We start from the raw sequence: 27,245 nt of genomic DNA, 5'->3' as shown, positions 1-27,245 counted from the left end.
AGAGTTCTCTCACAAATCAATCTTACCATCCAGAGATAGAAAAATATCATATATATACACAGACATATACAACATATACATAGACATAGAGATCTTACAGCATTTGTTTTAAAAATTTCAGCCATGTCTCAGATACAAACAGCCAAGGAATAGTTGGACCCAAACTGCCTTTCTGGAAGATGAACTAAGTTAAGGTTACTTGCTCAGATGGACAAAGTTTCAACACTACAGGGGGTGAAAAAGCCAGATGGCACCAGAGGTGGGTCCTGAGCATAAGACAAAAAAAAACAGGAGAAGGGAAAGATAGGCTTTAGAAGCCATTTTGTCTTCCCTCAGCTTTTTAGTGGTTTTTGGTAATTTAAATATGGTGCCTTGTAGGGAGGCAGTTTTAGAATTTTGTGCACATCTGGAGGCCTTAAGGTCCCAATTAAAATAAACATACCGTTCACTTTGCTTCATTTTAGAGCTGTGATCTTCCAATCTGGTTTTAAGGAAAATAAGTTTAGGCAGATTTAAAGTTCCCTTTGATGACCACTGTAATTTCAGACTACTCTTGGTCAGTTTGGCCTACTTAGTTAAAAGTGCACAAGTAGGGGGCCCGATGTGCTCAAAAGCCAGGGTCCCTGAAGGAGGGTTTCCCTCAGAATGTTTAGATGACTGGGATCCCATTTCTGAAATCTCCTCTGAAAACCCCAGAAAGTTACTAGAATCCTAGCCCTTGATCCTTGAAGGAATCTGAAAAGAAAAGAAATGTAGCTGGATTCCCAGCCCTGATTCCAAAAGGAATATGAAGACCAAATAAAACTCCTGATTTTCAGCAAGGCTGAGCCCCAAAAGGAACTGAGTTACCTTCAGAAAACAACTGAGGACCAACCAAGGATGACTTTCGGAACCCAAGGACAGAGCTTTCAACCTGGAGGACAAAGTACCTTTCTGGAGAGGACAAAGCCTCTCCTGACCCCAAATAAAGTTAGAAAGTTCAGAGCCCAGAGGGAGCAGAGCTCAAACAAGAGAAGACTCACCAAACAAAGTAGGCAGTGACTCATGGAAGCAGTGAGCACGAGGGGCTTGAGCTGGGTACCCTGCTAGATTCCAGAGGCTGCCAACTCTTGGGGGTTGCCTCCCTCTGATCCCACTTCAGATACCTTATATACGAACCTTAAAAATGAAACAGCCAGTTACTTTACCAGCAAAATGAGTTTGTTCAGGAGTCACCAAAGAATTGCAATTGAGAAAGTGCAGGCTGTGGCGATCCACAGGTAAATTCAACAAATGAGAGAGGAATATTATTTTATAGAGAAAAAGGAGGAAATAAAAAAAGAAGGGAGTAGAGTTGAAAGTCCCTTGGAGCAAAGCAAGAGATGAGGGCAGTCATGGTTTCTCAAGGGCCCAGTTGCTGGGGTAGTCAATTTTCTTTGGGTTACAATGTATATTTCTTCCTGTAATTAATGATTCTTTCCTGTTTATGACATCCGTTGTGGTCAGTAATTGACTATCTTTCCTGTTACTGACTTTAGTTGGTACTGCAAGAGAGCTTCCCCTTCTGGCCTCCTGATTCCATCTTAAATGCAGTTTCCCTTTGTAAATTATCACAATATTAATAAAAATATAAGTAGAGGGGGGCTGGCCCAGTGGCGAAGTGGTTATGTTCGAATGCTCTGCTTTGGCGGCCCAGGGTTTCTGGTTTCAGATCCCAGGCATGGACCTACACACCTCTTATCAAGCCAGGCTGTGGTGGTGTCCCACATACAAGAGAGGAAAATTGGCATAGATGTTAGCTCAGGGACAATCTTCCTCACCAAAAAGAAAAACATACATATATATTTTTTACATATATATATGTATATATTAAGGAGGATTTAGACTAAAATGCAATCTCACATTTTTCACCCCCCACCTCTTACCAGAAATAATTCCCAGCCAGGAAAAGGAGAGCCACTGAGCTGGCGACTAGACCTTGGTTTACTCAGACAGCATCTTATGGGCCCAGCTTCTCTTGGGGAGCATGGGAGCCTCCAGTCAATCAGTTTCCTGTCTGGGCCCAAGAGAAATCACTTCAGTTGGTCAGGAAAATTACCAAGCACATGTTATATGTCAACACAAGAGGAGAATATTTAATTAAAAATGTGGGTTAGGGGCCCCCATGTAAGGCAAGGTGGCTGAAGAAAAGCTAGATGGGGAGTTCAGATATCAGCACCTCTTGACCCCAAATGGTGCACAGTCCTGGCTCCTTGGAGATCCGCTGCTTGCAAGTCATCCGTATGGAGTGACCAGAGCTCAGGGAAGTGAGCTCAGCACAGGGAGTCCGCGGAGAGAGAGGGACAGGGGAGGGGTCGCTTCTGTTTTCTTCCCCAAGAGAAATTGATCTTCCAAAGTTTCAATCCATTTCAGTCCAAGTATTTAAGTACTTAAAACAAATAAAACCTCAGTAAAATAATAGAGGAAAAAAATCCTTAAAAGTTTGAGAAACTGGTGTTAGTTCTGGGGCAAATGAAGAGTGCTGTTTACTGAAAATAACCTTTGAGTAATTTCTGGAACATGTACAGATGTGATCCGGTTGATCCAAAATCCAGCCAGCACCACCCTCAGAATTTCCACAGGGAACAGAAAAGGAACTATTAACTCGCATATTTCAAATTAAAAATTATTAACGGTGTAAATAATGCTATTGCAAAAGTGGAAAGCTAGTAATACTTTTGGATTTATTGTTCACTAAAGGGATACACATCCTTATCACGTGTCTCTGGAAATACCTCAAAATTGATATTTCATTAGTTAAAAGCAAAGCCAAATACCTCCCAAAGAGTCCCCCTTTTACAAGCCTAATTATCTGCACATGGATAAAACATTCAGAACAAAAAAGAGGTTAAAATACCTGATCTATCTAATTTAATTTTCAAGTTAAAAATAATGTTTCAAATAACTGAGAAGAAAAATTTACAAAATTAAAATTTCAATTACATTTAGTAATTAATGACTTTAGGAAATCCAGGATGCTATCCAGTAGCTCTCAAATGTATTTGGATTATTAATTCCTCTGTAGAGGTGTGGATTAGTATAACAATTTAAATTTAAACAAAGAAAAATGAATTTCTATCCATACAAGAACAAAATGTTGTTCTTTTAAAGCAACGTGTCAGCCTTGCATCCCCATAGCCCAGGGCCTGGCCCCGCAAAGTCCCTGGAACCCAGCCCAGGGTTGCATCTGCCTCCCACATGCAAGGGGAATAAAGAGAAATTCCGTTCTGGTGTAGTTAGTATAAAATTGCACATTCCGCGCAGGCACAGTTTTGCGTTTTATGTCACATTCTCGTTTCTGTCACCCACACAGACAACTCTGACTTTTGCTTAAAGAAGCAGCTGTAATTGTCCGGGGTCTCAGACCTTCCGGATCCCACCGCCTCCCACAACCCCCTGCCCCCCCCCGCCCCCCCGCCCCCGACAGGTCCCAGCGCTTCAGAGCCGCGCTCACACGACAGGCGTCTCTCTCCGCTGTCAAAAAGCTTGCACGTAATTCATCTTCAATTTGTTACAAGGAAATATCGCCGCTCCCAGGGTAACTGGCCCACATATGTCTAATTCTGTAGCCAGCCTGGCTTCCAGGGACACCGGACAGATTCAAAGGAACTCAAAAGGAGAAAGTGGTTGGGCGGCAGGACAAACACCCACAGAAACCCGAGGGGCGGACAAAAAGGCCAGACACCCGGCCCCGCCCCTAGGCCGCCGGGTCCCCACCCGGCCACCGTGCCCGCCCCGCCCCGATGCGGGTGCGCACGCGCAATTCCCACCAACCGGAGGCGGATCTCGCGGAGCAACCGCCGTCGTCGGGCGAGTAAGTCTGTTTTTTTGGTTCGTACCTGCGCTTTGCGGTGCTCAGGCTCCTGTCCCTCACACCCGGGTTCGAGGGTCGCTTCCTAAGTTAAGATCTCTGAACCCGCTCGTCCCTGTCGCTGTGAGTTCGTCCCTTTCTCCTCTCGCGGCGTCGCCATATGACGCCCCGAGTCCTGTGGCTCCGCGCGGGTCCGGGAGTCGCGTCCGTTTCCGGTTAAAATCGCTCCGAGGCAGGTGCCGCCCGACCTTTCTGCCTTCGGTCCACGGAGACACCGACCGGCTGCCGCGTCGTTTTCCTGCTCAAACTCTTTGTCTGACGCCCGACTCCCCGCCCAACCGCGTGGTAAAGGCCTCGCTCAGGAGGCGGATACAAGCCCTTCGTCCCCTCCAGGGAGAGCAGAGGGGCACAGAGATGGGGAGAAAGAGGCGGAAATATGTGGAGTTAGAGGGTCACCAGAAAGTTTCGGGAGAAAGAACAGCAGGCGTTGAAATAGAGGTTGCCGCAGAGTGGTCCCAGCACTGTAGGAGGAGGAGGAGTAGAGAGGGAGGGAAACAAAAGGATGGGGAGAAACAGAGGGGAGAAACCCAGAAATGGACAAAAGAGAGGAGAGAACCAGGACAGAGACAAATACAGAGAACAAAACACACAGTGGTGGAGACAGCCAGGGACCCAAATCCAGGGAGTATTGAGTTGACTCGATATGGGATATTAGGTTGTCAAGAAGTACTGATTTGTGGCTGTGTAACCTAATTAATTTCAGATTTGTTGAACTGGTTAAATTATGCAGGAGTGAGAGTTACAAAACCAGGTATTATGAGATATCTACATTTTCTACTTATCGCACCAGAAGAGAATTCCATTTGCAGCCCCTGTGCACCCTGAGGGCAGAGACTTAGCTCAGTCAATTCCAGGTCACCCTCTTCCCTGTCAAGAAATGGGGGAGGACTGTCACCTGTGGCTCATGTCATTCTTTTCTAAGTATGAAGTATCCTTACCCTTGTTTTAAGTTTAATCTCAGAATCTAATGGACAATTTGTGTTTCCAAATTATTTTCCCTTTTTTTTTAAATATTGGCACCTGAGCTAACAACTGTTACCAATCTTCTTCGTTTTTTTTTAATTCTTCTCCCCAAAGCCCCCCAGTACATAGTTGTAGATTCTAGTTGTGAGTGCCTCTGGTTGTGCTGTGTGGGACACTGCCTCAGTGTGATCTGATGAGCCGTGCCATATCAGTGCCCAGGATCTGAATTGGCGAAACCCTGGGCTGCTGAAGCAGAGCTCGGGAACTTAACCACTCGGCCATGGGGCTGGCCCCTCCCTCTTAATTTTATTGTTCAGAGTCTGAGATTTATCTGCTTTCTACTCTGTTGTATGTTGGAACTCTTCTTTGATGTCTGTAAAGAACTTCACAGTATTCACTAGGCATCTGGTAAGGACGTTGATAATCTTTTAACACTCAAAACCTACTCACCCAGTTTAATAGTCAAGAGCTTCTTTCTTCCCTAAAGTGATCTGTTAAATTAGTGACCTCTGAGCTGATGTCTCCAACAAAGCAGATGTTCCCCTCAAGTCCCCTGTGTGCTTTCTGTGCAGAGGCTGAAGGTGGGCTGGGTGGATGTAGAACTGTATGCCAGGAGATCCCATCTGTTCCATATGAAGTGATTGCTTAGAGCCCATCTCCAGGTGACCCTTGTTCATGTTTTCCAGGCCTAGTAACTGTTTGTAATTTCATATTTTTTTATATTTTTCTGGAAAAGAGGAATTAAGTGCTAGGGTTTTATTAAACCAATGAAAGAGAAGCTTCTCTTGCTCAAGAATATGAAAGGTAATCTGGAATTAGAACAAACTCTTAGTACCCTATCCAGGTGCCGTCTGCAGGCCACCACTTACACCTAGTTCTGCTCAGTGAACTCAGCCCTCTTCAGGGTACCTTGGTAAACTTACTCCCCCTCTGAGCCTCGGTGCACCCACCTGTAACATGGAGATGATAGAGCAGACCAGGAATTCTGGGTCTGAGCAAATGGGACCCCTGAAATGATGTTCAAAAGTGGGCATGTTGTCTGCATTTGATAGTTTTCTGGGAGAGGGTGCCCAGGTAGAGTTAGAATTTGGAATGTGTCCCAATCCTCCAAAAATAATGAAAACCATTAAGAAAGAGGCAGGAGCAGAGGTATGCCTCTCCTTCAGCTTCTCTTTCTTTCTGTATCATCTATAAATCTTAAGTTTGATGGTATCATCTCGTAGTATTAAAACCTCTTAGGGTTTCCCATCACCCTCATCACAAAAGTCTAAACTCCTCAGAGTAGTTACTTCAGGAAACCCTGGAGCTTGGTGGGCTGTCAGAGCTGGTCCAAAGTGACTGAAGGGAGAGGCTGCTATATCCTGCATCCACCAGGAACTGGATGCTGGCTATCTAGGGAGGAGCTAAAAAAAAGTTGGATGAGGCAGTTTCCTTTGGCTGAGTGCCAAGCGGACTAAGGACAATGCACCTGTAGCAGAGTGTGTGGCTTTCAACAGGAGGGGAGGCCTTTCTGAAGAAACGGGTGAAAAAGTCACTTATAGGTCTCTGTATGGAGTATATTTCCCTGCATCCCTCTGTTGCAGTGGGCAGCAAAGGGCCATCTTTCGCCTGTATTAAGGTTCTCCCTATGTGTATACTTGTGGCAGAGGAAGTAGGAGTGTGTTGATTCTAAGCATTGAACAACATGTTTTTGTCAAACAGAGTAACCTAAGCTGAAAATCCCAGAGGAAGAAGACAGACAGAGGGAGGAATGGCTCTTTACCAGGTAAAAGTCATAATCTTAGTTGATTTTTCTGTTTTGTCCTTCCTAAAATGCCACGTCTTACACTTGTTGATCTTCTCTGTCTCTGAAGTGTCTTGCCTAAAATGTTGGCTCACGTGCAGGCCCTTCCCTCAATCTCCTCTCAGCTCCATGGAGATTCCATCTCATTGTGACCCAGTGACATGGAACGTGGAAAGAGGCTTCTTTTAGGTGATCATCCTGTGAAGGGTTGTATACTCAGCATGGATTAGAGATGGGGAGTGGGCTCTGTGGTGTCAGTGAGGTTGGGCACTAAGGATTGTGCAGGGGCTCCATCTGGATGCCCTTTGCGTTCTGTGTAAACCAGGATTAAAGAGACCACTTATGAAAGTGATATATTAATGTGCATAAATACCTAGGAAACTCTGGAAAAGAAGACTGATGGGGGAAACGTGCTTTGTCTGATGTTATAAATGCATTTGAAGATAAACAGGTGAATCGGTGTGTTCCTGACTCCAAAATATTAATACTTTGGAATAGAATGTGAAGTTCAGAAATAGAAATAAGGAATAGAGAGGGTGTTTTATTACATAATTAATTTTAAAATGTAGAATCTAGCTAATAGTAAGCATTCTTTAAATTATTCACAGCACGTCCATGTCACAAAGACCCTAGTGTTCATTTAGGGACTTTCCTGCAGTAGGTTTTTTAGATAAAAATGGTTATAATTTAGCCAAGACATAGGAGCAGAACTTCCTGTCATCAGAGAGACTGGAGCCTAAATCTGATTCCACTAATTGTTTTAAATGTTACGCTTTTTTGCATTAAATATCTTGTGTATGTTTTTGTGGTTCAGCTCAACGCAGTGATACAGTGTAGAAACCAGTCAAATAGCCCCTTCCCTGTCACGTGTTCCACTATGACTTACTGTCTCTGTCAGGAACAGAGTTCTCGTTTTCCTTAGTGCTAGTCTTGTAAAAATGCATTTACATATCATAATGTGATTTTAGAAAATATCCTTTGGTAAATATTTTGTGCAGATTTTTATTCCGCAAATTTCAGTATTGAGATACCATATGTTTTGGAGTTGTTTTCATGTTAGTAAACATAAGGATAACGTGCTGTTTTCGATCTTCATTGGAGCATTCTGTTAATGAAGACACGTGTAATTTATGGTTTTTCAGTCTTGTAAAGGATGCCACAGTGGCTGCTTGTGAGCAGGCCAACTTAACTACCGATATCTGAAGATTTCTCCAGTTGGGCAATATGACCATGATTGGCTGGGTTAATGATGGGGTTCCTGAGGAAGCACAGACGTTACACTTACTAAAGAAAGATTTTAAATCAACTGTTTTAATCATGCTCAGAGAACTAAGGGAAAGTAGGAGAACAATGTTTCAACAAAGAGAAAATATCAATAAAGAGAAATTATAGAAGAGCGATGAAATAGAAATTCTGGAGCTGAAAGATACAATGACTGAAACTGAAAGTTCACTGAAAGATGTCAACAACAGATTGATAATCAGAATAAAGAATCAGTGAGCTTAAACATAGGTTAACTGGAATTATCCAGTCTGAGCAGAAGAAAGGGGAAAAAAGAAAAGTCAACAGAGACTTAGAAACATTTGGGACACTATCAAGCATGCTCTAACGTACACATAATAGGAGTCTGAGAAGGAAAGGAGAAACAGGAAAGGGCACAAAGAATATTTGAAGAAATAAGAGCTGAAGACCTCCCAAATTTATTTTAAAAATATGAATTTACAGGGGCTGACCCCTTGGCTGAGTGGTTTGGGTTCACGCGCTCCGCTGCAGGTGGCCCAGTGTTTCGTTGGTTCGAATCCTGGGTGCGGACGTGGCACTGCTCATCAAACCACGCTGAGGCAGCGTCCCACATGCCACAACTAGAAGGACCCACAACCAAGAATATACAACTATGTACCGGGGGCTTTGGGGAGAAAAAGGAAATAATTAAAAAAAAATCTTAAAAAAAAAAAAAAAGTTGAGAGTGAAATTAAGAGACTCCTAGAGAAACAAAAGCTGAAGGAGTTTATGCTGATGCTTATCCTACATGAAATACTAAATGGAGTTCTTTAGGCTGAAAGGAAAAGACACAAACAGTAACTCAAAACCGTAGGAACAAATAAAGGACACTGGTAAAGGTAACTGCATAGGTAAATATAAAAGCCAGTATTGTATTTTTTGGTTTTCAACTCTTTTTTTCTTATATGGCTTAAAAGGTAAATGTGTAGTGCAATAATTATAAATCTCTTATGAGTGCAAAATGTATAAAGAAGTAATTTTTGACAATAACAGTATAAGGGAGACATTATAGGAGCTATTCTTGTATTAAAACTAAATATCAACTGAAACTCAAGTATTATCAGTTTCATATGTGCAGGCATCCCTCAGAGATACTGGAGGTTCAGTTCCAGACCATGGTAATAAAGTGAATATTGCAATAAAGGGAATCACACAAAGTTTTTGGTTTCCCAGTGCATATAACAGCTGTTTATGCTATACTGTAGTCTCTTAAGTGTGCAGTAGCATTATGTCTAAAAAAACAATGTACATACCATAATTTAAAAATCCTTTATTGCTAAAAAATGCTAAATGACGTCTGAGCCTTCAGCGAGTTGTAATTTTTTTGCTGATGGAGAGTCTGGTAAACAGCACAGTATCTGCAAAGTACAATAAAGTGGGGCACAATAAAATGAGGTGTGCCTCTAAACTGCAATCCCCCAGGTAGCTACCAAGAAAATAACTAAAAACTGTACAGAATAGTAAATATGAAGGGAATCAAAGTGGTAGGCACACCCTGACATACACACACAAAGAAGGAAGTTAGGGAGGAATTAGAAAACAAAGAAGACATTAGACATAGAAAACAATAGCTAAGTGGCGGTGGTAATTCCTCCTTTATCAGTCATTACTTTCAATGCAAATAAACTCTTCATTCAAAGGCAAAGATTGGAAGAATTAATTTTTAAAAAAACATGATTCCGTTGTATCTGTCTACGAAAGGCTCATTTTAGATATAGAAATAGATCGAAAGTAAAAGGATAGAAAAAGATATTCCATGCAGATAGCAAGCTGACCTAGCTGGGTAGCTACACAAATATAAGACTGCATAGACTTGTCATAAAATTGTTAACAGAAATGTTGAAGAAGGTTGTATATCAATAAAAGGGTCAACCCATCAGAAGATAAAACTATGAACCATATACATATAATGAGAAAGCCCCGCATTTTTTGAAGCAAAAATTGAAGATAGGTAGACAGTTCTGCTGTAATATTTAGAGACCTCAGTAGTCCCCTTTCAATAATAGATAGAATAACCAGACAGAAGATCAATAAGGAAATAAAGGACTGAGCAACACTGTAAATCCACTAGACCTAACAGACGTATACAGAACATCCATCCCAGAATAAACAGAGAGCATTCAAAACGGAATGAAAGAGAACGGTCTCACTGTGAAAAAGGATATTTATTAAAATCCCACAGCTAACATCATTCTCATTGGTGACAGACAGCAATCTTTCCCCTGATATGAATAAGGCAAGAGTGTCCACTTTTGCCACTACATTTGAAAATTGTACTGGAAGTTCTAGCCAGAGAAAATAGACAAGAACTAGAAATAAAAAGAGTCAGAATCGGAAAATAAATCAAACTATCTCTATTCACAGTATAGATAATCTCATATTTAGAAGTACATAAAGAATCTTCAAAAAAAACTTTAGGGATAATAAGCAAGTTCACTGAAGTTGTAGAATACAATATCGACACTCAAAATTCAGTTGTATTTCTGTACAGTGGCAATCTACAAATTGAAACTAAGTAAACAGTTCCATTTACAATAGCATCACAAAGAATAGGAATACATGTAACCAAAGCAATGGAAGATTTATACACTGTAAATCAGGAGGTATTGCTGAACAAAATTTAAGAAAACTTTAATAAATGTCAGGATGTCCAACATTCATGAATTGGAAGATGTGGTATTGTTAAGATGGCAGTACTCCCCTAAGTGATATAAAAGTTCAATGTAATCCCCAGCAAAATCTCAACACCCTTTTTTGCACAAATGGGAAACCTGCTCCTGAAATTCATATTAAATTGATAAGGACCCCAAAAGATCAGAATAAACATGAAAAAGGACACAGCTGGAGGATTTACAGTTCTTGACATCATATCTTACTATAAACCTAGAGAAATCAAATTGTGGTTCTAGCATGAGGATAAAAATATACATCAGAGTGATAGAACTGAGATTCCACAAGTAAACCCATACATCTATAGTCAATTCCTTTTTTACAAAGGTGCCAAAAATACTCAGTGGAAAAAGAATAGTCTCTTAAATGGTGCTGGGAGAACTGCATATCCACATGAAAGAGAATGAAGTTGAACCTCTGCCTTTCACCATGTAAGTAAATCAATTCAAAAGGAATCAAAGACTAAATATAAGAGCTAAAACTGTAAAACTCTTAGATGGAAACATAGGGGTAAATCTTAGTGACCTTGGGTTTGGTGCTGGATTTTTAGATATGACACCAAAAGCAAAGAGAGAAAGACAAAACAGATAAAATAGTCTCCATCAAAATAAAAAAATGTTGGTGCAGGGGCTGGCCTGGTGGCGCAGTGGTTAAGTTCACACACACTGCTTTGGCAGCCTAGGGTTAGCCGGTTCACATCCTGGGTATGGACCTAGCAGTGCTCATCAAGCCATGCTGTGGCAGTTGTCTCACATGTAAAGTAGAGGAAGATGGGCACAGTTGTTAGCTCAGGGCTAATCTTCCTCAAAAAAGTAAAAATAAAAAAAAGAAATGTTGGTGCATTCAAGGACAGTGTCACCTAAATGAGAACATAATCTACCATGTGGGAGAAAATACTTGAAAATCACATATCTGGTCAGTGTCTAGTATCCAGAATATATGAAGAACTCCTACAAGTCAACAACCAAAATTCAAAGAACCCAATTAAAAAATGGTCAAAGAACTTTAATAGACATTTCTCCAAAGAAGATATACAATGACCAACAAGCACATGAAAAGATATTCACTGAAATAAGTCATCAGGAAAATGCAAAATCGAAACCACAATGAGGTATCATTTACACTCACTAGGATGAATATACTAAAACAGAAAATAGCAAGTATTGGTAAAGATGTGGAGAAATTAGAATCCTGATTCACTGCTGGAAAATGGTGTCACTACTGTGGCATACAATGTGCAGATCCTTAAAAAATTAAAGCATGTGACCCAGTAATTCCACTCCCCTGTAATACCCAAAATAATTGAAAACAGGTATTCAAACACATACTTGTACATTAAAGTTCATAGCACTGTTAACATTAGCCGAAAGGTGGAAATAACCCAGATGTCCGTCAATGGATGCGTGAATAAATATAATGTGGTATGATCATGAAATGCAGTATTATTTTGCCCTAAAAAAGAATGTAATACCGATACATACTACACCATGGACGACTCCAAAACATTATTCTAAGTGAAAGTAGCCAGACACAAAAGGTCAGACATTTCGTACCATTCCATTGATATGAAAATATCCAGAATAGGTAAATCCATAGAGACAGAAAGCATGTTAGTGATTACCAGAGACTGGCGAGAGAGGAATGGGAAGCAACTGCTTAATGGGTAATGGATTTCCTTTGCGATGATAAAGATGTTTTTGAGCTAGATACAGGTGATGTTCGTACAACATTGTGAATGTACTAAATGCCACTGAATTGTACCTTAAAATGGCTGACTTTATGTTATGTGAATTTCACCTCAGTTAAAAATAATAAACATGCTCAAAATTCTCTTACATGGATCCATGAGAGCACTCACTGCAGCCAAGTCAGTCCTTGTACATGTCTGCTTCTCTCATTTTGTGTCACAATAAGAGCCCTCTCCCTGTCCACGTGGTGAAACGTGCCTTCCTTTCAGGGACAGTTGGCATTCAAGGATGTGGCCATAGAGTTCTCGCAGGAGGAGTGGGAATGCCTGGACCCCGCTCAGAGGGCCTTGTACAGGGACGTGATGCTGGAGAACTGCAGGAACCTGCTCTCCCTGGGTGAGGAGAGCTTCCCTCCCGAAATTGGTAACTACTGTTGTACATCCTTGCGTTTTCCCTTGTGAGTCTCCTCGGAGCCCCTGACTTGCTTGTCTGAGTTTCAGATCCCTGTTCTTAAGAGAGTGATTGAAACTGTTTTGACTCAGAAAGGAAAGGCTTCATAATGTGGCGTATGGACTCCTAACTAGCCCTTTCTTCAGAACTTCTGCCCATTTCGTGCTTGATTAGTGCTGGTGTAAAACAGTAGTAGTCAGAAAATCTTATAGCAAATTTTTAAAAATATCTGATTCTGTGGTTTTACCTTTGTGCTTTTGATTCAGTAGTTCTTGGGAGAGAGCTGGATACCTGTATACTTAAAATAACCCCATAGCATTCAGAAGGAGGCAGTCAGCTGACTGATTTTTGAAATACTTTTCTAGACCCATCTGTAACGTCCTCTCAGCTGAAAAAGAGCTGGGAATGTGTTCTGGAAAAGCATAGCACATCCTGTTCTGTTTTTGCTTGTAAGTTGAAATCTCTCTTGAGCAGAATATTGTCTCCATTTCGGAGCAAGGGAAACAGCCCTGGACTGAGGAGAGTGAAGTGAAATAGGAAAAAATGCAGACATATGGGAATGTACAGAGATGTGAGCACAAGTAAGAGCTCAGATGGGCACAGAGTAAGCTGCTCTGTTAAATATTGTTTGGGAAACTCTCAATTGGGAAGGATCTGTGAGAAAATTACAGTTTATTTCTTGTAAACTCTCAAACGAAATCTCTCCCCTGCCAGCCACACACACACACTTACCACTCTGTTATTCAAACATGTAAAAGTTTAAAATGACATTCTACCATGATGCTCCATCTCATGCAGAGGCAGGCAAAGGATTTATCATGACATACGCCACTCAGATATCTGGGCCCTCTGACCACATTGATCCCTTGGTTTGAGAGGGACCGAGATGGCTGTCTCTAAGGAGCCCTCTTCCCCCTGATCTCTCTGGGTTCTCAGTCCGTATAGATCAGAGCTGAGGCCTCTGTAGTCATGACCCCAGGACCTCTTCAGTTTCCATTCACATTTCGTGTCCTTGGGAGGACTTCTCGGGAGATAGACAAGCAAAATAGCTGCTCTTCCATTGTATCTGGGTTTCCATGAAACTCCCTGGGCCTGTGTCAAGCCCTGTCTGCCTATTCAGGCCCCTCAGCCATCTCTTCCATTCTCTTTTATCCACATGTGTGGGAAGAGGAATGGGATTTGAGATTGTTAAAGGGATTTTAAGATCTGAGATTGGTTGAGTTTGTTACTGGAAAGTAATATAAAGACTAGAAATTGAGATCTTCTCCTGGGTCCCCATTGCTGTGTAGGAGTATATGCTCACCCCATAGCCTGTAGGCATAACCCACAGCCTCTTCTCAAGAAACCCCCAAAATCTGACGCTCTTATTTTACTCCCATATCTTGTATTTTTCTCTCTCTTCCTGCTCTCCCTGTCAGGGAACATAGAAAGACCTTGGTCTCCTTGATTTCTCATTCTCCTAAGATTTTGCCTCTGAAACTTGCTTTTGAAGTACACCATTCTAAGGGTGTGACGTTTCATCCTCTTTTTCTGCTATGATAACCCACCTTTAGGTGATAAACAACTTGTGGATTCTCCTATGGAGAGTTTTTACTGGGTAACAGAAAATTCTTGGAGAACACTGATTAATATGTTACAGTATTATCCTGCTACGTAGAGAAGTGCGTCTTGAACCCTTTGGGAAGAGTGGTCAGCATCTCCCAGGATACTGACATGGAAAGTATCAGGAGAGCCTAATGATAAGTGCCTCCAATTGTTCTGGTTTTTCTGGAATTTAACAGTGCCTCTGTAAGGCAGTGTGACAGTGTTGATCAGATAATATGGTTATCTGCTGTGAATCGGCAATAAAAGGTGTAGGAACTTAACCTAAGGAGAACACTGTCCAAGTACACAATCTAATTTCTGAGACATTGACTGAACTACTCTTTACGCCACATTGTTTATCCCCTGTTGTGCTCTTGTTTATTCACCTTCAACAAATACGTTTTTGACACACCATTTCAGGGAGTTTATAGCGTGGACTAATGGCTACATTTCTTTTTGTGTGTGTGTGTGTGTGAGGAAAATTGGCACTGAGCTAATATCTGTTGCCAGTCTTCCTCTTGCTTTTTTTTCCTTCTCCCCAAAGCCCTAGCACATAGTTGTATATGCTAGTTGTACATCATTCTAGTCCTCCTATGTGGGATACAGCCACAGCATGGCTTGATGAGCAGTGTGTAGGTCTGTGCCCAGGATCCGAACTGGTTAATCCTGGGCCACTGAAGCAGAGCGTATGAACTGGGTCATGGGGCTGGCCCCAATGCCTACATTTTTTTTTTAAGATTTTATTCTTCCTTTTTCTCCTCAAAGCCCCCCAGGACACAGTTGTGTATCTTTCATAGTTGTGGGTCCTTCCAGTTGTGGCATGCGGGATGCCACCTCAGCATGGCTTGATGAGCGGTGCCATGTCCACGCCCAGGATTCGAACTGGTGACACCCTGGGCCGCTGAAGCAGAGTGCACAAACTCAACCACTTGGCCATGGGGCTGGCCCCTAATGCCTACATTTTTTAAGTCTACTGTAATTTGTTTTGTTCAAGCCACTTTCATCTTGCTAATTTCACTGTTATAAAGAACATTATTTATTTAATTATTGGTTTCGTATTTTTGATGATATCCATATGTTCTTTGTTTTATATTTACAATTTGTGGCTGTGGGGTCATGGAATGAATATTGTTTTATATGTTTTACAGAATTTCTTCCTCGAGTGTTTATGACTCTGTATTTCCCGAAATCCTGTGTAACCTCCAGAATTTTTTGAAAAGATAGTCTTACTTGTTACTTTTACTTCTGTTTCATATTACTTCATATCTACTGTTTACATACACTTGTTTTTTAGTAGACTATTTTCTCAAGCATTTTCAATGTCACACAAAAATTAAGTGGAAGGTACAGAGATTTCCCGTGTATTTCCTACGCTGACACATGCAGACCTTGCCCATTATCAACATCCTACACCAGTGTGATTACATTTGTTACCATTCATGAACCTGCACTGACACATCATTATCATCCAAAGTCCATCTTTACCTTAGAGTTCACTGTTGATGCTGTACATTGGCTGGCCCAATGTTTAATGACACGTCTACCATAATATCATCTTACAGAGAAATTTCACTCACCTAAAAATCCTCTGTTCCACCTCTTCATCTCTCCCTGCCTCCTAACCCCTGCAACCATGGGTCTCTTTATTGTCTCCATATTTTTGCCTTTTCCAAAATGTCATATACTTGGACTCAAATAGTATATAGCCTTTTCAGATTATCTTCTTTCACCTAGTAACGTGCATTTAAGTTTCCTCCATTTCTTTTCATGGCTTGATAGCTCATTTCTTTTTAGTCTTGAGTAATATTTCCATTATCTGCATGTACCATAGTTTATTTATCCATTCACCTCCTGAAGGACATCTTAATTGCTTCCACGGTTTGGCACTTATGGTTAAAGTTGCTGTAAACATTCATGTGCACCTTTTTGTGTGGACATAAGGTTCCATCTCATTCGAATAAATACCAAGGAGCATGATTACTAGATTGTGTTCTAAGAGTATGTTTAATTTTGGAAGAAACTGCTAACTGCCTTCCAATGTGGCTCTACCATTTTGCATTCCCGCCAGCAATGAATGAGAGTTCTTTCTCCACATCCTTGCCAGTGTTTGGTGTTGTCAGTGTTCTGGATTTTGGCCTCTCTGTTAGATGTATAGTTGCATCTCGGTTTTACACTTTTAACTTAAATCTATTCCTTTTTTTAAACTGAGAATTTTTGATATCTTGAAAACAGACTTTTTTTTTTATTACATTACCATCTTAGTCACAGAAATACCACTCAATTGATTTCCCATGGTTTTTTTTTATATGACACTTTGCTTCTTCCATATATTTAGTACTTTTCTAAAAACAACTTTTGAATTTTATCTTAAATTCACTGAATTTTTTGTTTTTGCTACAAATAGTTTATTCTAATAATTATTCTCCGTGTCAAGACTCATCCTGCATTATCTTTGTCTACTAACCTAATACTTAAATATCTCATTTCATTTAATACAAATCTTAGGCAATTTTTTCCACTCTCTGGATTCCTTATTAGTACTGTTTCTGACACTTGTGTTTCTGGGCAATTTCTTAAGTTCTTCGAATTATATATTTCAGTTAACCCATCAACCCTGTTTTGTTCCCTGTCCTCCTTTTCAACGAATTCCATAAAAAGTCACCTGGTCCTTATTGACACACATCCCATTGCTGTCCTGATAGTTGACCTACTGTTGGCTGCTTATGTTCCTGACCACATCTCTGCACATAGACCTCTGCCATGGATTATGACAGCACTGCCAAAAACTTGTTTCTACACTTAAATGCTGCTACTTACACTGCCCTTCATACCAAGCATTCTGTGCTCTAGGTCATTTAGTAATGTCCCTTAAGGCTATTATTTTCTGATGATGTTTGTGAAATCAGAAATCATTCACTTTTAACCAATATTAATTTCTATAGATGCTTAATGATAGCTATAAATCTACTAATGCACATAGTAAGCGGCGTTTCAGCTGATATATTTTATATGTCTTGGATTGTAATGTCAAAAGATCCAAGGATATGATTTCAAATAATTAAAAAATTATAGCAAAAGAGACTCTTAATTTTTTTTTTTTTTTGAGGAAGATTAGCCCTGAGCTAACTACTGCCAATCGTCCTCTTTTTGCTGAGGAGGACTGGCCCTGAGCTAACATCTGTGCCCATCTTCCTCTACTTTATATGTGGGACGCCTACCACAGCATGGATGCCAAGCCATGCCATGTCTGCACCTGGGATCCAAACCGGCGTACCCTGTGCTGCTGAGAAGCGGAACATGCAAACTTAACCGCTGTGCCACTGGGCCGGCCCCAAGATTCTTATTTTTATATAACAAACAAGGACACTGGACTAACAAATTTGCTGTGTTAAAATTGATAAATTTCTAATTTGAAAAGTATACAATACAGTTCATAAGTTATGTTTTACCAAATATAATCGCATCCCCAAAGAGTTCATACCTTGGGGAAAGCCTTCTGCTAACTTTGTTTCCACCATACAACCTCTGTGCCCCCCAGTCAGAGATCATCAGAACCCACTGTCACACTCTTTTGCTGGACCCTTGAGAGGGTTTTATTGCTTCCATGCTATGTTTGTACAGAGTGAATTCATCCATTCTCCTCTTGATGGCCATTTCCAGCTTTTTGCTTTTGGATCTTACTGAGAACAATCTTGTACATGTCTTCTGAAACATATATGACTCTCTTAAGTATATGCCTAGAAACTTATTTCATGGGATATTTAGTTTGATCATTTTTAGAGCAAATACTGGAATAGAGGTAAACCTACATTCTTCCTATAACACCACACTGTCTCCCTTTTTAATCTCTTCCTTGTTTGCCTCATGCCCATAGGACAGTTCCTACAGAAGGAGTCAGTATTATGCCTCTTGCTAAATGACTTCCTGTCTTTTTTGCAAGGTGAGGATTTTCACTGCCATAGCACAGTCATATTCCCCTAGATTTGCACACACAGGCACTGCTCTCATATTGCTCATGACTCCCTTCCCTTCACTCTTGCTGTTCTAATTCCCAGTCCTGGCCTTTCCCCACATTTTTCATTGATCTGAAAGAACTATAGTGGTACCTCTGTGATACTAATTTTGAGCACCTAGGCACCCCAGTATCCACGGGGCTGGCTCCTCCCCACACTGCGTACACTGAGAAGGAAAGACCCCCACTCCTACACAGTACAGCTTGTTCAGGACAGCAGCACACTCTAGTCACTGTCTGTGTCAACATGTATAGTACATGATTCATGCTGTTATCAGGCAATAGGGGGCACAGTCATACTGTAAGTGATGCAACTCGGGTCTTTAGCTCCCTTGAAACGTTTCTTCCTAAGCTCTTGGCGTTTGTTGTGACCTGTTGTAATCTCTATGCCTGGATGGCACTGGTGCTTAAAGCTTATGAACGTTCCATCTTAGTCTGCACACCCAGGCTGAAATCCTGGCTCTTGAATTTGCTTTCTGTGTGAACTAGGGATAGATATATAAACCTCATGGGCCACTTTTTTATGTGAAAAATTATAATGATTTACCTCAAGAGTACTTAAATAAGTTAATGCTATTAGGGGGCTTAAAATATTGTATGGCATGTAGTAAGGACTGAAAAGTTACCTTTCATTAATAAGATATGTCAGTTTTCTGTCTTATTTATTATGACATTGACCTTTACCTGCATTATGTCTTGTATGTTTTCTTGTTGTAATTTTTTCCATATTAATATTTTCTCTGACCTTAGATAATAAGTTTTGAAAGCACATACTATTTACTATACATGTATTTGACCTTATAACTGGATAATTAAGTGATGTTCCATAGTTACAGAGTTGATCTGCATACTGGCTGTTATCTAACTGCAGGCATGAAATCATAATTGAGATTTCAGACAATCTACCCTGATTCTTAAACTTTCTAATAATATGTGTTTTCCTGAAACCAATATTCCAAAAATCACTGATTCTTTACATATTTTTCATTTTTCCTATTATGTGCTCCTTCTGGAATGTAAATTCTTTCCTTAGCTCTTTAGGAAGAATTCTTTAGAATTACAGAGACTATTATTTTGTATAACAGTGGTTGCTTATTAATGTACCTGCTAGAATTATCATGGGTTACTAAAATGTTATTAACATAATACTATCAAAAGTCTTTATATCACAATCATAATTGTGATATGCAAATTTTTTTAGTGTCTTTTTTCTTGCATCCTATCAACACACATTATTAAACACACATTATAAGGACTAAGGATTAGGGAAGACAGTCTGAAATCTCAATTATAATTTCATTCCTGCAGTTATACAATAGCAAGTACGTAGATCAATTCCCTATCTATAGAGTATCATTTAATTATCCAGTTATATGGCCAAAAATATAGTATATAATATGTGCTTTGAAAATTTAGGATCAAGTTCAGACAAAACATTAATATGGGATGAATTATTAAATAATTTTAAAAATCTGTATATCACAATAGTGTTTGAAGACTGTGCTTCAGAAACTTTATAACTATGTTCATTGTAAGTGTTATTTTTTGTATAATTATGTAATCCAATATAAAATATTTATTTTCCACCTCTGTTTAATAGGAAGCCATTCTGCTGGATTTCTTATAAAAGAATTATCACCAAGTGAGGACGTTAATAAAGGAGAATTAGACCATCTAGTGATGTTGGAAAGAAATGAAAGCCATAGCATTAAGGATTTTGACCTTGAGGAAATCGTGGAAGACATATGTGAGCATAAGAACGAATGGGGATATGATGTAAGAAATTACAAAGGAGCGCCTTTGACTCATAACAAAAATCTTACTCATAGAGTAGATCGAAAACATAATAAATCCTTGATTAACTTTCCTCAAAAGCAGAGTATTTCTATAAGAAATAATACATACCAATATTTCATGCATGACAAGACGTTTATAAGGAATATGTTAAAACTGAAAAATAACATAAGTGATGCTGGAAACAAGTATATGAAGTGTTTGGAAAACAGAACTGGATTGAGTTGGCAGGCACACCTGGCTGAACTGCAGAGTTTTCAAACTGAGGAGAAAATTTATGAATGCAGTCAAGTTGAGAAGTCCATCAACAATGGTTCCTCAGTTTCACCATTTCAAAGAATTCCTCCTAGTGTCAGAAGCATTTGTAATAAATATAGGAAGATTTTAAAATATTCTGTGTTACCTGCACAATATGGAAGAACAAACACTAGAGAAAAGTCTTACAAATGTAGTGAGTGTGGGAAGCCTTTTAGTAAAAGCTCAAACCTCACAAATCATGAAAGAATTCATTCTGGACAGAGACCTTACAAATGTAATGAGTGTGGCAAAGCTTTCAATCAGTGCTCAAACTTTAATAGACATCAGAGAGTGCATACAGGAGAGAAACCATATAAATGTAAGGTATGTGGCAAGGTGTGTAGTCAAAATTCAAACCTTGCAAGTCATCAGAGAATGCATACTGGAGAGAAACCTTACAAATGCAGTGAATGTAGCAAAGCTTTTAACCAGTCTTCAAAACTTATTCAACATCAGAGAATTCATACTGGTGAGAAACCTTACAAGTGCGATGCATGTAGCAAAGCCTTTGCTGAGCGTTCAAGCCTTACTCAGCATAGGAGAATCCATACTGGAGAGAAACCTTACATATGTATTGAGTGTGGCAAAGCTTTCAAGCAGTGCTCACACCTCACTAGACATCAGAATATACATCCTGGAGAGAAACCACACAAATGTAATGTGTGTGGTAAGGCTTTTTTCCAAAGCTCAAGCCTTATGGAACATCAGAGAATTCATACAGGAGAAAAATGTTACAAATGTAATAAATGTGATAAGGCTTTTATCAAACATTCACACCTTTGGTGTCATGAGAGAACTCATACTGGAGAGAAACCTTACAAATGTAATGAGTGTGGCAAAGCCTTTACAGCACATTCAAATCTTACTCAACACAAGAAAATCCATACTGGAGAGAAACCTTACAAATGCAGTGAGTGTGGCAAAGCCTTTAATCAGTGCTCAAACCTTACTAGACATCAGAGGGTCCATACAGGAGAGAAACCATATAAATGTGACGTATGTGGCAAGGTTTGTAGTCAAAATTCAAACCTTGCAAGTCATCAGAGAATGCATACTGGAGAGAAATTGTACAAATGTAATGAGTGTGGCAAGGTCTTTACAGAGCATTCAAATCTTACTCAACATAAGAAAATCCATACTGGAGAGAGACCTTACAAATGTAATGAATGTGGCAAGGCCTTTACGGAGCGTTCAAATCTTACTCAACATAAGAAAATCCATACCGGAGAGAAACCTTACAAATGCAATGAGAGTGGCAAAGCTTTTATTCAATTTGCAAATCTTACAAGGCATGAGAAAATACATACTAAAAAGAAACATTATAAACCTCATATATGTGGCACTGCTTTTATTCAGAGGTTAAGCTTTGGGGATCATCAGAGAATTCATAGCAGAAGGAAACCTTACAAATATAATGATTGAGACAAAACTTATGCAAGTGTTCAAGCCTTACTCAACGTCAGAGACTCCATCCTGGAGAGAAACCGTATAAAAGTAATGGATGTGGGAAAGCCAGTACCCAGGGCTCTCACCTCACTTGATATCAGACTATACATCTTTGAGAGAACCCACACAAATGTAACATATGGTAAGGTGTACCCAAAGTTTAAGCTTTGTGGAACATAATTCTTACTAGAGAGAAACCTTACAAATGTAATGAGTATGATCAGCTTTATCAAAAATGTACGATTTTGTGGTCATGAAGGAATTCATATAAGATGGAAACCGTACAAAGGTATCAAGGCCTTTAAGCAATGACCCCATGATACACCTAAGAATTCAGACAGAAATATTCGGACGGAAATATTACCAACATAAGGAAAGTGATGAATTGTTTAACCAATTCTCTCAGTGGACTGCACGTAAGAAAATTCATGCTAGAGACAACTGAGTCTGTTACTTTTGAAGATTAACCAACCTCAGATGTTAAATTCCACAGACAATTAAAAGTTAAAATTATTTAAAACTCTTGTGTCCATGGAGCAAGGACATCTGTGGAAAGGTCTGATTACCTTTAGTTTATAAAATATTTTCAGTTTTTTGAGGTTTCTTGAAAGGCTACATTATTATTGATGACTTACAACCTTAAGTTTGAAACCTGTTGATGTTATACTTTCATACATGCTTTTCATTTCTCACCATGATGGTTTCAGGGAAGGGATCAGTAAGATGAAAGGAGCTCCTTCATTAGATGGTATTTATTCATATCCATGGAACCTGGAAAAACTAGGACACTAATTTTAAGTACAACATGGTGTAAATTTGAGAGCATGGAGAGTGGTAGAGAATGTGTGTAAAACTGTTATCTAAATTATCATGCTTTCTCTGGTCACAGCCCCTTCTCTGGATTTGTTGGTATGACTCTGGGCCTCTGTTGATGATTGTAGGAAAGCATGGCTCTACCAGATGATCATGAAACAGAGAAGGCCAAGACATTGAAAATGACGTTTCCATGTGAATAGAATGACGGTTTACTAAGGACGGCATATATAGTAGAAAGAATGGAGGAGGAACGGTGGTCTCCTCTTTTTAAACTTAATTCTTGTGTATCATAAATGAATGAAAATTAGTCTTATTTTTGGAAACTGAACAGAGTTACAGAGGACGGTTTAATCAAAAGAGCCATAGTATAGTAGAGAGTGCTTTTGAAGGATGCAAATTTGGCCACTGAAAGTGCATTTTGATACCATTTTATTTAGAATGTATCATACTTATGTCTCAATAAGTAAAGTGTAAACTTTTTTTGGTAACCTTGAATGAATCGTGTGCCTTCTATTAACCGAGGCATATTACACTTCATTGGAGCACTTCATAATGAACACTAATGATGCATCATTTGGCTTTCTGGGTTGAATGGGATCTATAGCAATTACTTTCCTCTGTAGATTAAAAAAACTTTCAATTTTGGAAATATATAGTCCTAATTTGCATTTGAGTTATTCGCTCCATACTGTATCCCAGATTATTTCTGTCACTGTGATGATAAAACCATAGTAGTAATTTCAGACTCTCCCTCCCTAAAACCTGCCTCCCCCTTCATGAATATGTACCATGTGATTATATTTCTACATGTCTTTTTTGTTCTGAAATAAGAACCATGGATTACACCTTTACATGAATTAAAATTAAAAATAAAAACATAGTAAAGATATGAAAAATATTAGGAAATAAAATTCAGAAATAAGGATAAGAATAATGCAATCTTTTTTGTGCTTGGAGTATTTAGGGAAATAATTTGAAAAGATCAGTGTTCATGACTTTCTTCTTAAGAATGAAAATACACAATGGATTTTTTTGTGATAGATAAATTAGAAATTTCATATGTTCACCCTTCAACACGTTTTTTGTTAGTTTGCACTTGGGCTTACTCTGCTGGAACAGGACGGAACCCCACTCAAGTTTAGTTTGGCTGTCAAGACTGATGACTCCATAAACTAAAGTGTTTGAGAATGTTTTTTTTACATAGTAAGGCTTTCTTAGGAGAGCAGGGTAGACTTCACATGTTCCAAAAATGGCTAGACAGAGCAGGGAATGGTGACCGACTTGTGTTATGGCAGATACCACGGGGCTGGGGTGATGGTACTCATGTGGTGTGAACCTACAGCTTGTGCTAAGGGAAGGGGCACTCGGGCTTTATTATCAGCTTGTCCTGCCCAGGTAGGCAGAATAGGAAGAGGGTGTAGTGAGGCTTAGGTAGTCAGACGTCAAAAATGGAATTAGACTCTTTAATATAAAACTGAAATTTTACTCTTGAAACTTCTTACTGGTTGGCAAAAACTAATGTTCCTCATGCTAATGACATTCTACATTGCTTTTCCTGATGCAGACATAGATCTCATTGAGCAATAGGAGTCTTGAAAATGTTTCTGAATACTGTTTAGATAAATTGCCTAAGATGTTTTTACACTTGCTTCATGAAAATGTGTGGAGGTGTTTATCAGACAATAATATGATTCGGTAATTTTTCAGAAGAGCCATTTTTGAAAGGATATAAAAATCTCTATGAAGTTATGGTAATAAGCATTATATTCCTTGACTTCTTGACCATAGTAAAGTTCCATTTTGTTAATCATATTTTTATTATAATTAGTTTTTGAAATGCCTTTTAGCCCAGTTTATATATTATATTGCATTTCTTTTTACTTCTCTGCAAAACCTGGAGGATACATAAATCAAGGGTTTGTTTTCAGATTCGTGTGGCATGAAAATGTACATAGAGCAATGACATGCAAAGTATGTTTCATAAACGTAAAGAAAGAGGGTCCTCACGTTTTAAGTTCAGTGAGAGTTGGAATGTCTCATAATGTGGGATCAAGAGATGCGTTGCTAATGTGTAAGTGTATCACCGGGATTTGGGAAGCATGTTTTTACCTTAAAATGTGTTTCTCCAGTTCTTCCCCTTCTTGGCATTACCATTGCCATCATCATAGAATAGGAACTGGAACTTGTCTCTCCAGTGCCTTGCAGGCTGTGGTTAGTAGAACTGTCTTCTGAATTTAATATGGAGATATTAGACCATGGTTCTTTTATTGAGATATAAGTTACATACAACAAAATTCACACTTAAGTGTGCAAAACAGAGGGATTTAGTATACAGTGATGCTCCACAGGATGATGTTTTGGTCCATGACGGACCACACATACGATGGTGGTCCCATAAGATTAGTACCATGTAGCCTAAGTGTGCAGTAGACTATACCATCTAGGTTTGTGTAAGTGCACTGTATGATGTTTACAGGATGGAACTGCCTAGTGGCACATTTCTTAGAATGTATCCCTATCATTAAGTAATGCATGACTGTATTTACAATGTTCCCCAACCACAGTATTTTTATTTTTTATCACCGCCCCCCCAAAATAACCCATACCCTTTAGCAGTTATTCCCTACTCCAGCCCCCCAACCCCCTGCCACAAGCACACAGTAAGCTCCTTTCGCTATGGATGGGGCTATTCTAGACATTTCATATAAATTAAGTTATACAATATATGGCCTTATTGCTCCCTTCTTTCAGTCAGCATAGTGTTTTCAAGAGTTATTATGTTGGAACATTTATTAGTGCCTCATAACTTTTTATTGCTGAGTAATATTCCACAGCTTGTTTATCTCCTCATCATTTGCTGGAGCTTTGGGTTCTTTCCACATTTTGGCTATTATGGAAAGTGATTCTGTGGACAATGTTTTACAAAATGTTTTTGGGGATATATGCTGTCGCTTCTCTTGGGTATATATGTAAAAGTGAAATTGCTGGGTGTGATATTGTGATTTATGAGAAATATATATTTGGTCATTCAGATGAGTAATGCATGACTTCCACTCACAGCCTATATGGCACAACAGGCCTTTGGTATGCTTTATATCCCACATTTTATAGTAATTCAGATACATGATGAAAATGAGACTGTGAGGAATCAGCAAACTTTTTTTGTAAAGGGGCAGATGGTAAATATTTTGTTGCTGTTACAACTACTCTGCTTCCCCTTTACTGGATCAACAGTACTTAAACATGGGTGTGGCTGTATTCCAATTAAAGATCATAACAAAAAAGATGGTGGGGTGTATGTGGCTCATGTTCTGTAGGTTGCAGAACACTCATCTACACAGGAATTTAGAGCACCAGAAACAGTAACTACATTGGTAAGTTTAAAATGTCTTTAAAATATAATTGTTTAAATAATAGCCTACAGTCATGCATCACTTAACATTGGGAATACATTCTGAGAGATGTGTTGTTAGGCAATTGTATCTTTGTGCAAACATCACGGAGTGTACTTAACAAACCTAGATAGTATAGGCTACTACACACCTGGGCTACATGGTAGAGCCTGCTGCTCTTATGCTGCAAGCCTGTACAGCATAGTAATATACTGAATACTGTAGGCAATTGTAACACAATGGTAAGTATTTGTGTATCTAAACATATCTTCACATAGAAAAGATACAATAAAAATATGATACAAAAGATAAAAAATGGTACACCTGTATAGGGCACTTAACATGAATGGAGCTTGTAGGAGTGAAAGTTGCTCTGGATGAGTCAATGAATGAGTGGTGAGTCAATGTGAAGGCCTAGGACATTACACTAATGTAGATTTTATAAACACTGAACACTTTTATACATTATAAAAAATTTTTTTTGTTCAGTAATTAACCTTAGTTTACTGTAACCTTTTTAATTTATGTTTTTTGATTTTTAAAACTTTTTAACTCTTTAGTAAAAACACTTAAAACACTAATACATCGTATAGCTGTACAAAAATATTTTCTTTCTCTGTATCATTATTCTGTATGACTGGCAGTGTAGTAGGTTTGTTTACACCAGCATCACCACAAACACGTGAGCATTGCCTTGTGTTATGAGGACTATGACATCACTAGGCAAGAGGAATTTTTCAGCTCCTTTATAATCTTCGGGGCCGCCATCACATATGTGGTCTGTTGTTGACTGAAATGTCATTATGCTGTCTGTGACTTGAGTATGGGGTTATAGCATATGTAAAAATAAAATCTATGATGATAGCACAAAGAGCCAGAGTGGAGAAATGGAAGCAGACACGTGCAAGGGTCTGATGCTCTATACAGAGTATAAAATCACTTAAAGGTAGGCTGTGATTAGTTGTGTAGGATAACCCCTAAAGCAAACACTGAAAAAATAGTTATAGCTAACACTAATAAACCAAAAAGGGAGATAAACCCGTAGAAAATATCAGGTATTCCAAAGAAGACAGAAAAGAGGGAAAAAGGAAGAATAAAGGAGACAATATAAAACCAGTAGCAAGATAATTTAAATCTAACATAAAGTAATGTCTTTAAAAGGAAATGGTTTAAAGACCTC

General features: G+C 39.2%; 1 protein-coding gene across 4 annotated transcripts; it reads left to right on the top strand.

Moving 5' to 3' along the window:
• The first annotated feature begins 3,724 nt into the window (after nt 1-3,724).
• Nucleotides 3,725-26,669, top strand: LOC103547873 (zinc finger protein 677-like). 4 transcript variants are annotated; one of them, XM_070558400.1, is made up of 5 exons: nt 3,760-3,832; nt 6,554-6,617; nt 10,914-11,017; nt 12,544-12,697; nt 19,921-26,669. In XM_070558400.1, the coding sequence occupies exons 4-5, from the start codon at nt 12,637-12,639 to the stop codon at nt 21,831-21,833; spliced, it is 1,974 nt and encodes a 657-aa protein (XP_070414501.1). In that variant the 5' UTR covers nt 3,760-3,832; nt 6,554-6,617; nt 10,914-11,017; nt 12,544-12,636; the 3' UTR covers nt 21,834-26,669. The 4 variants fall into 4 exon arrangements, with proteins under 4 accessions (XP_008513580.2, XP_070414502.1, XP_070414501.1 ...); XM_008515358.2 differs by lacking the exon at nt 10,914-11,017 and having other exon boundaries at nt 3,725-3,832; XM_070558401.1 differs by lacking the exons at nt 10,914-11,017; nt 12,544-12,697 and having other exon boundaries at nt 3,759-3,832.
• Nucleotides 26,670-27,245: the final 576 nt, after the last annotated feature.

The sequence above is a fragment of the Equus przewalskii genome, chromosome 9 (genome assembly GCF_037783145.1).
Source record: "Equus przewalskii isolate Varuska chromosome 9, EquPr2, whole genome shotgun sequence".
NCBI classification, from domain to species: Eukaryota; Metazoa; Chordata; class Mammalia; order Perissodactyla; family Equidae; genus Equus; species Equus przewalskii.
Note: the sequence above shows the minus strand (reverse complement) of the source record. Positions and strands in the feature narration are given on the sequence as shown.

What these genes read in the sequence shown, in the direction of transcription:
- LOC103547873 (XM_008515358.2), top strand. An exon ending in GAGCTTCCCTCCCGAAATTG is followed by an intron (nt 12,698 to 19,920) that starts GTAACTACTGTT and finishes TCTGTTTAATAG; the next exon opens with GAAGCCATTCTGCTGGATTT.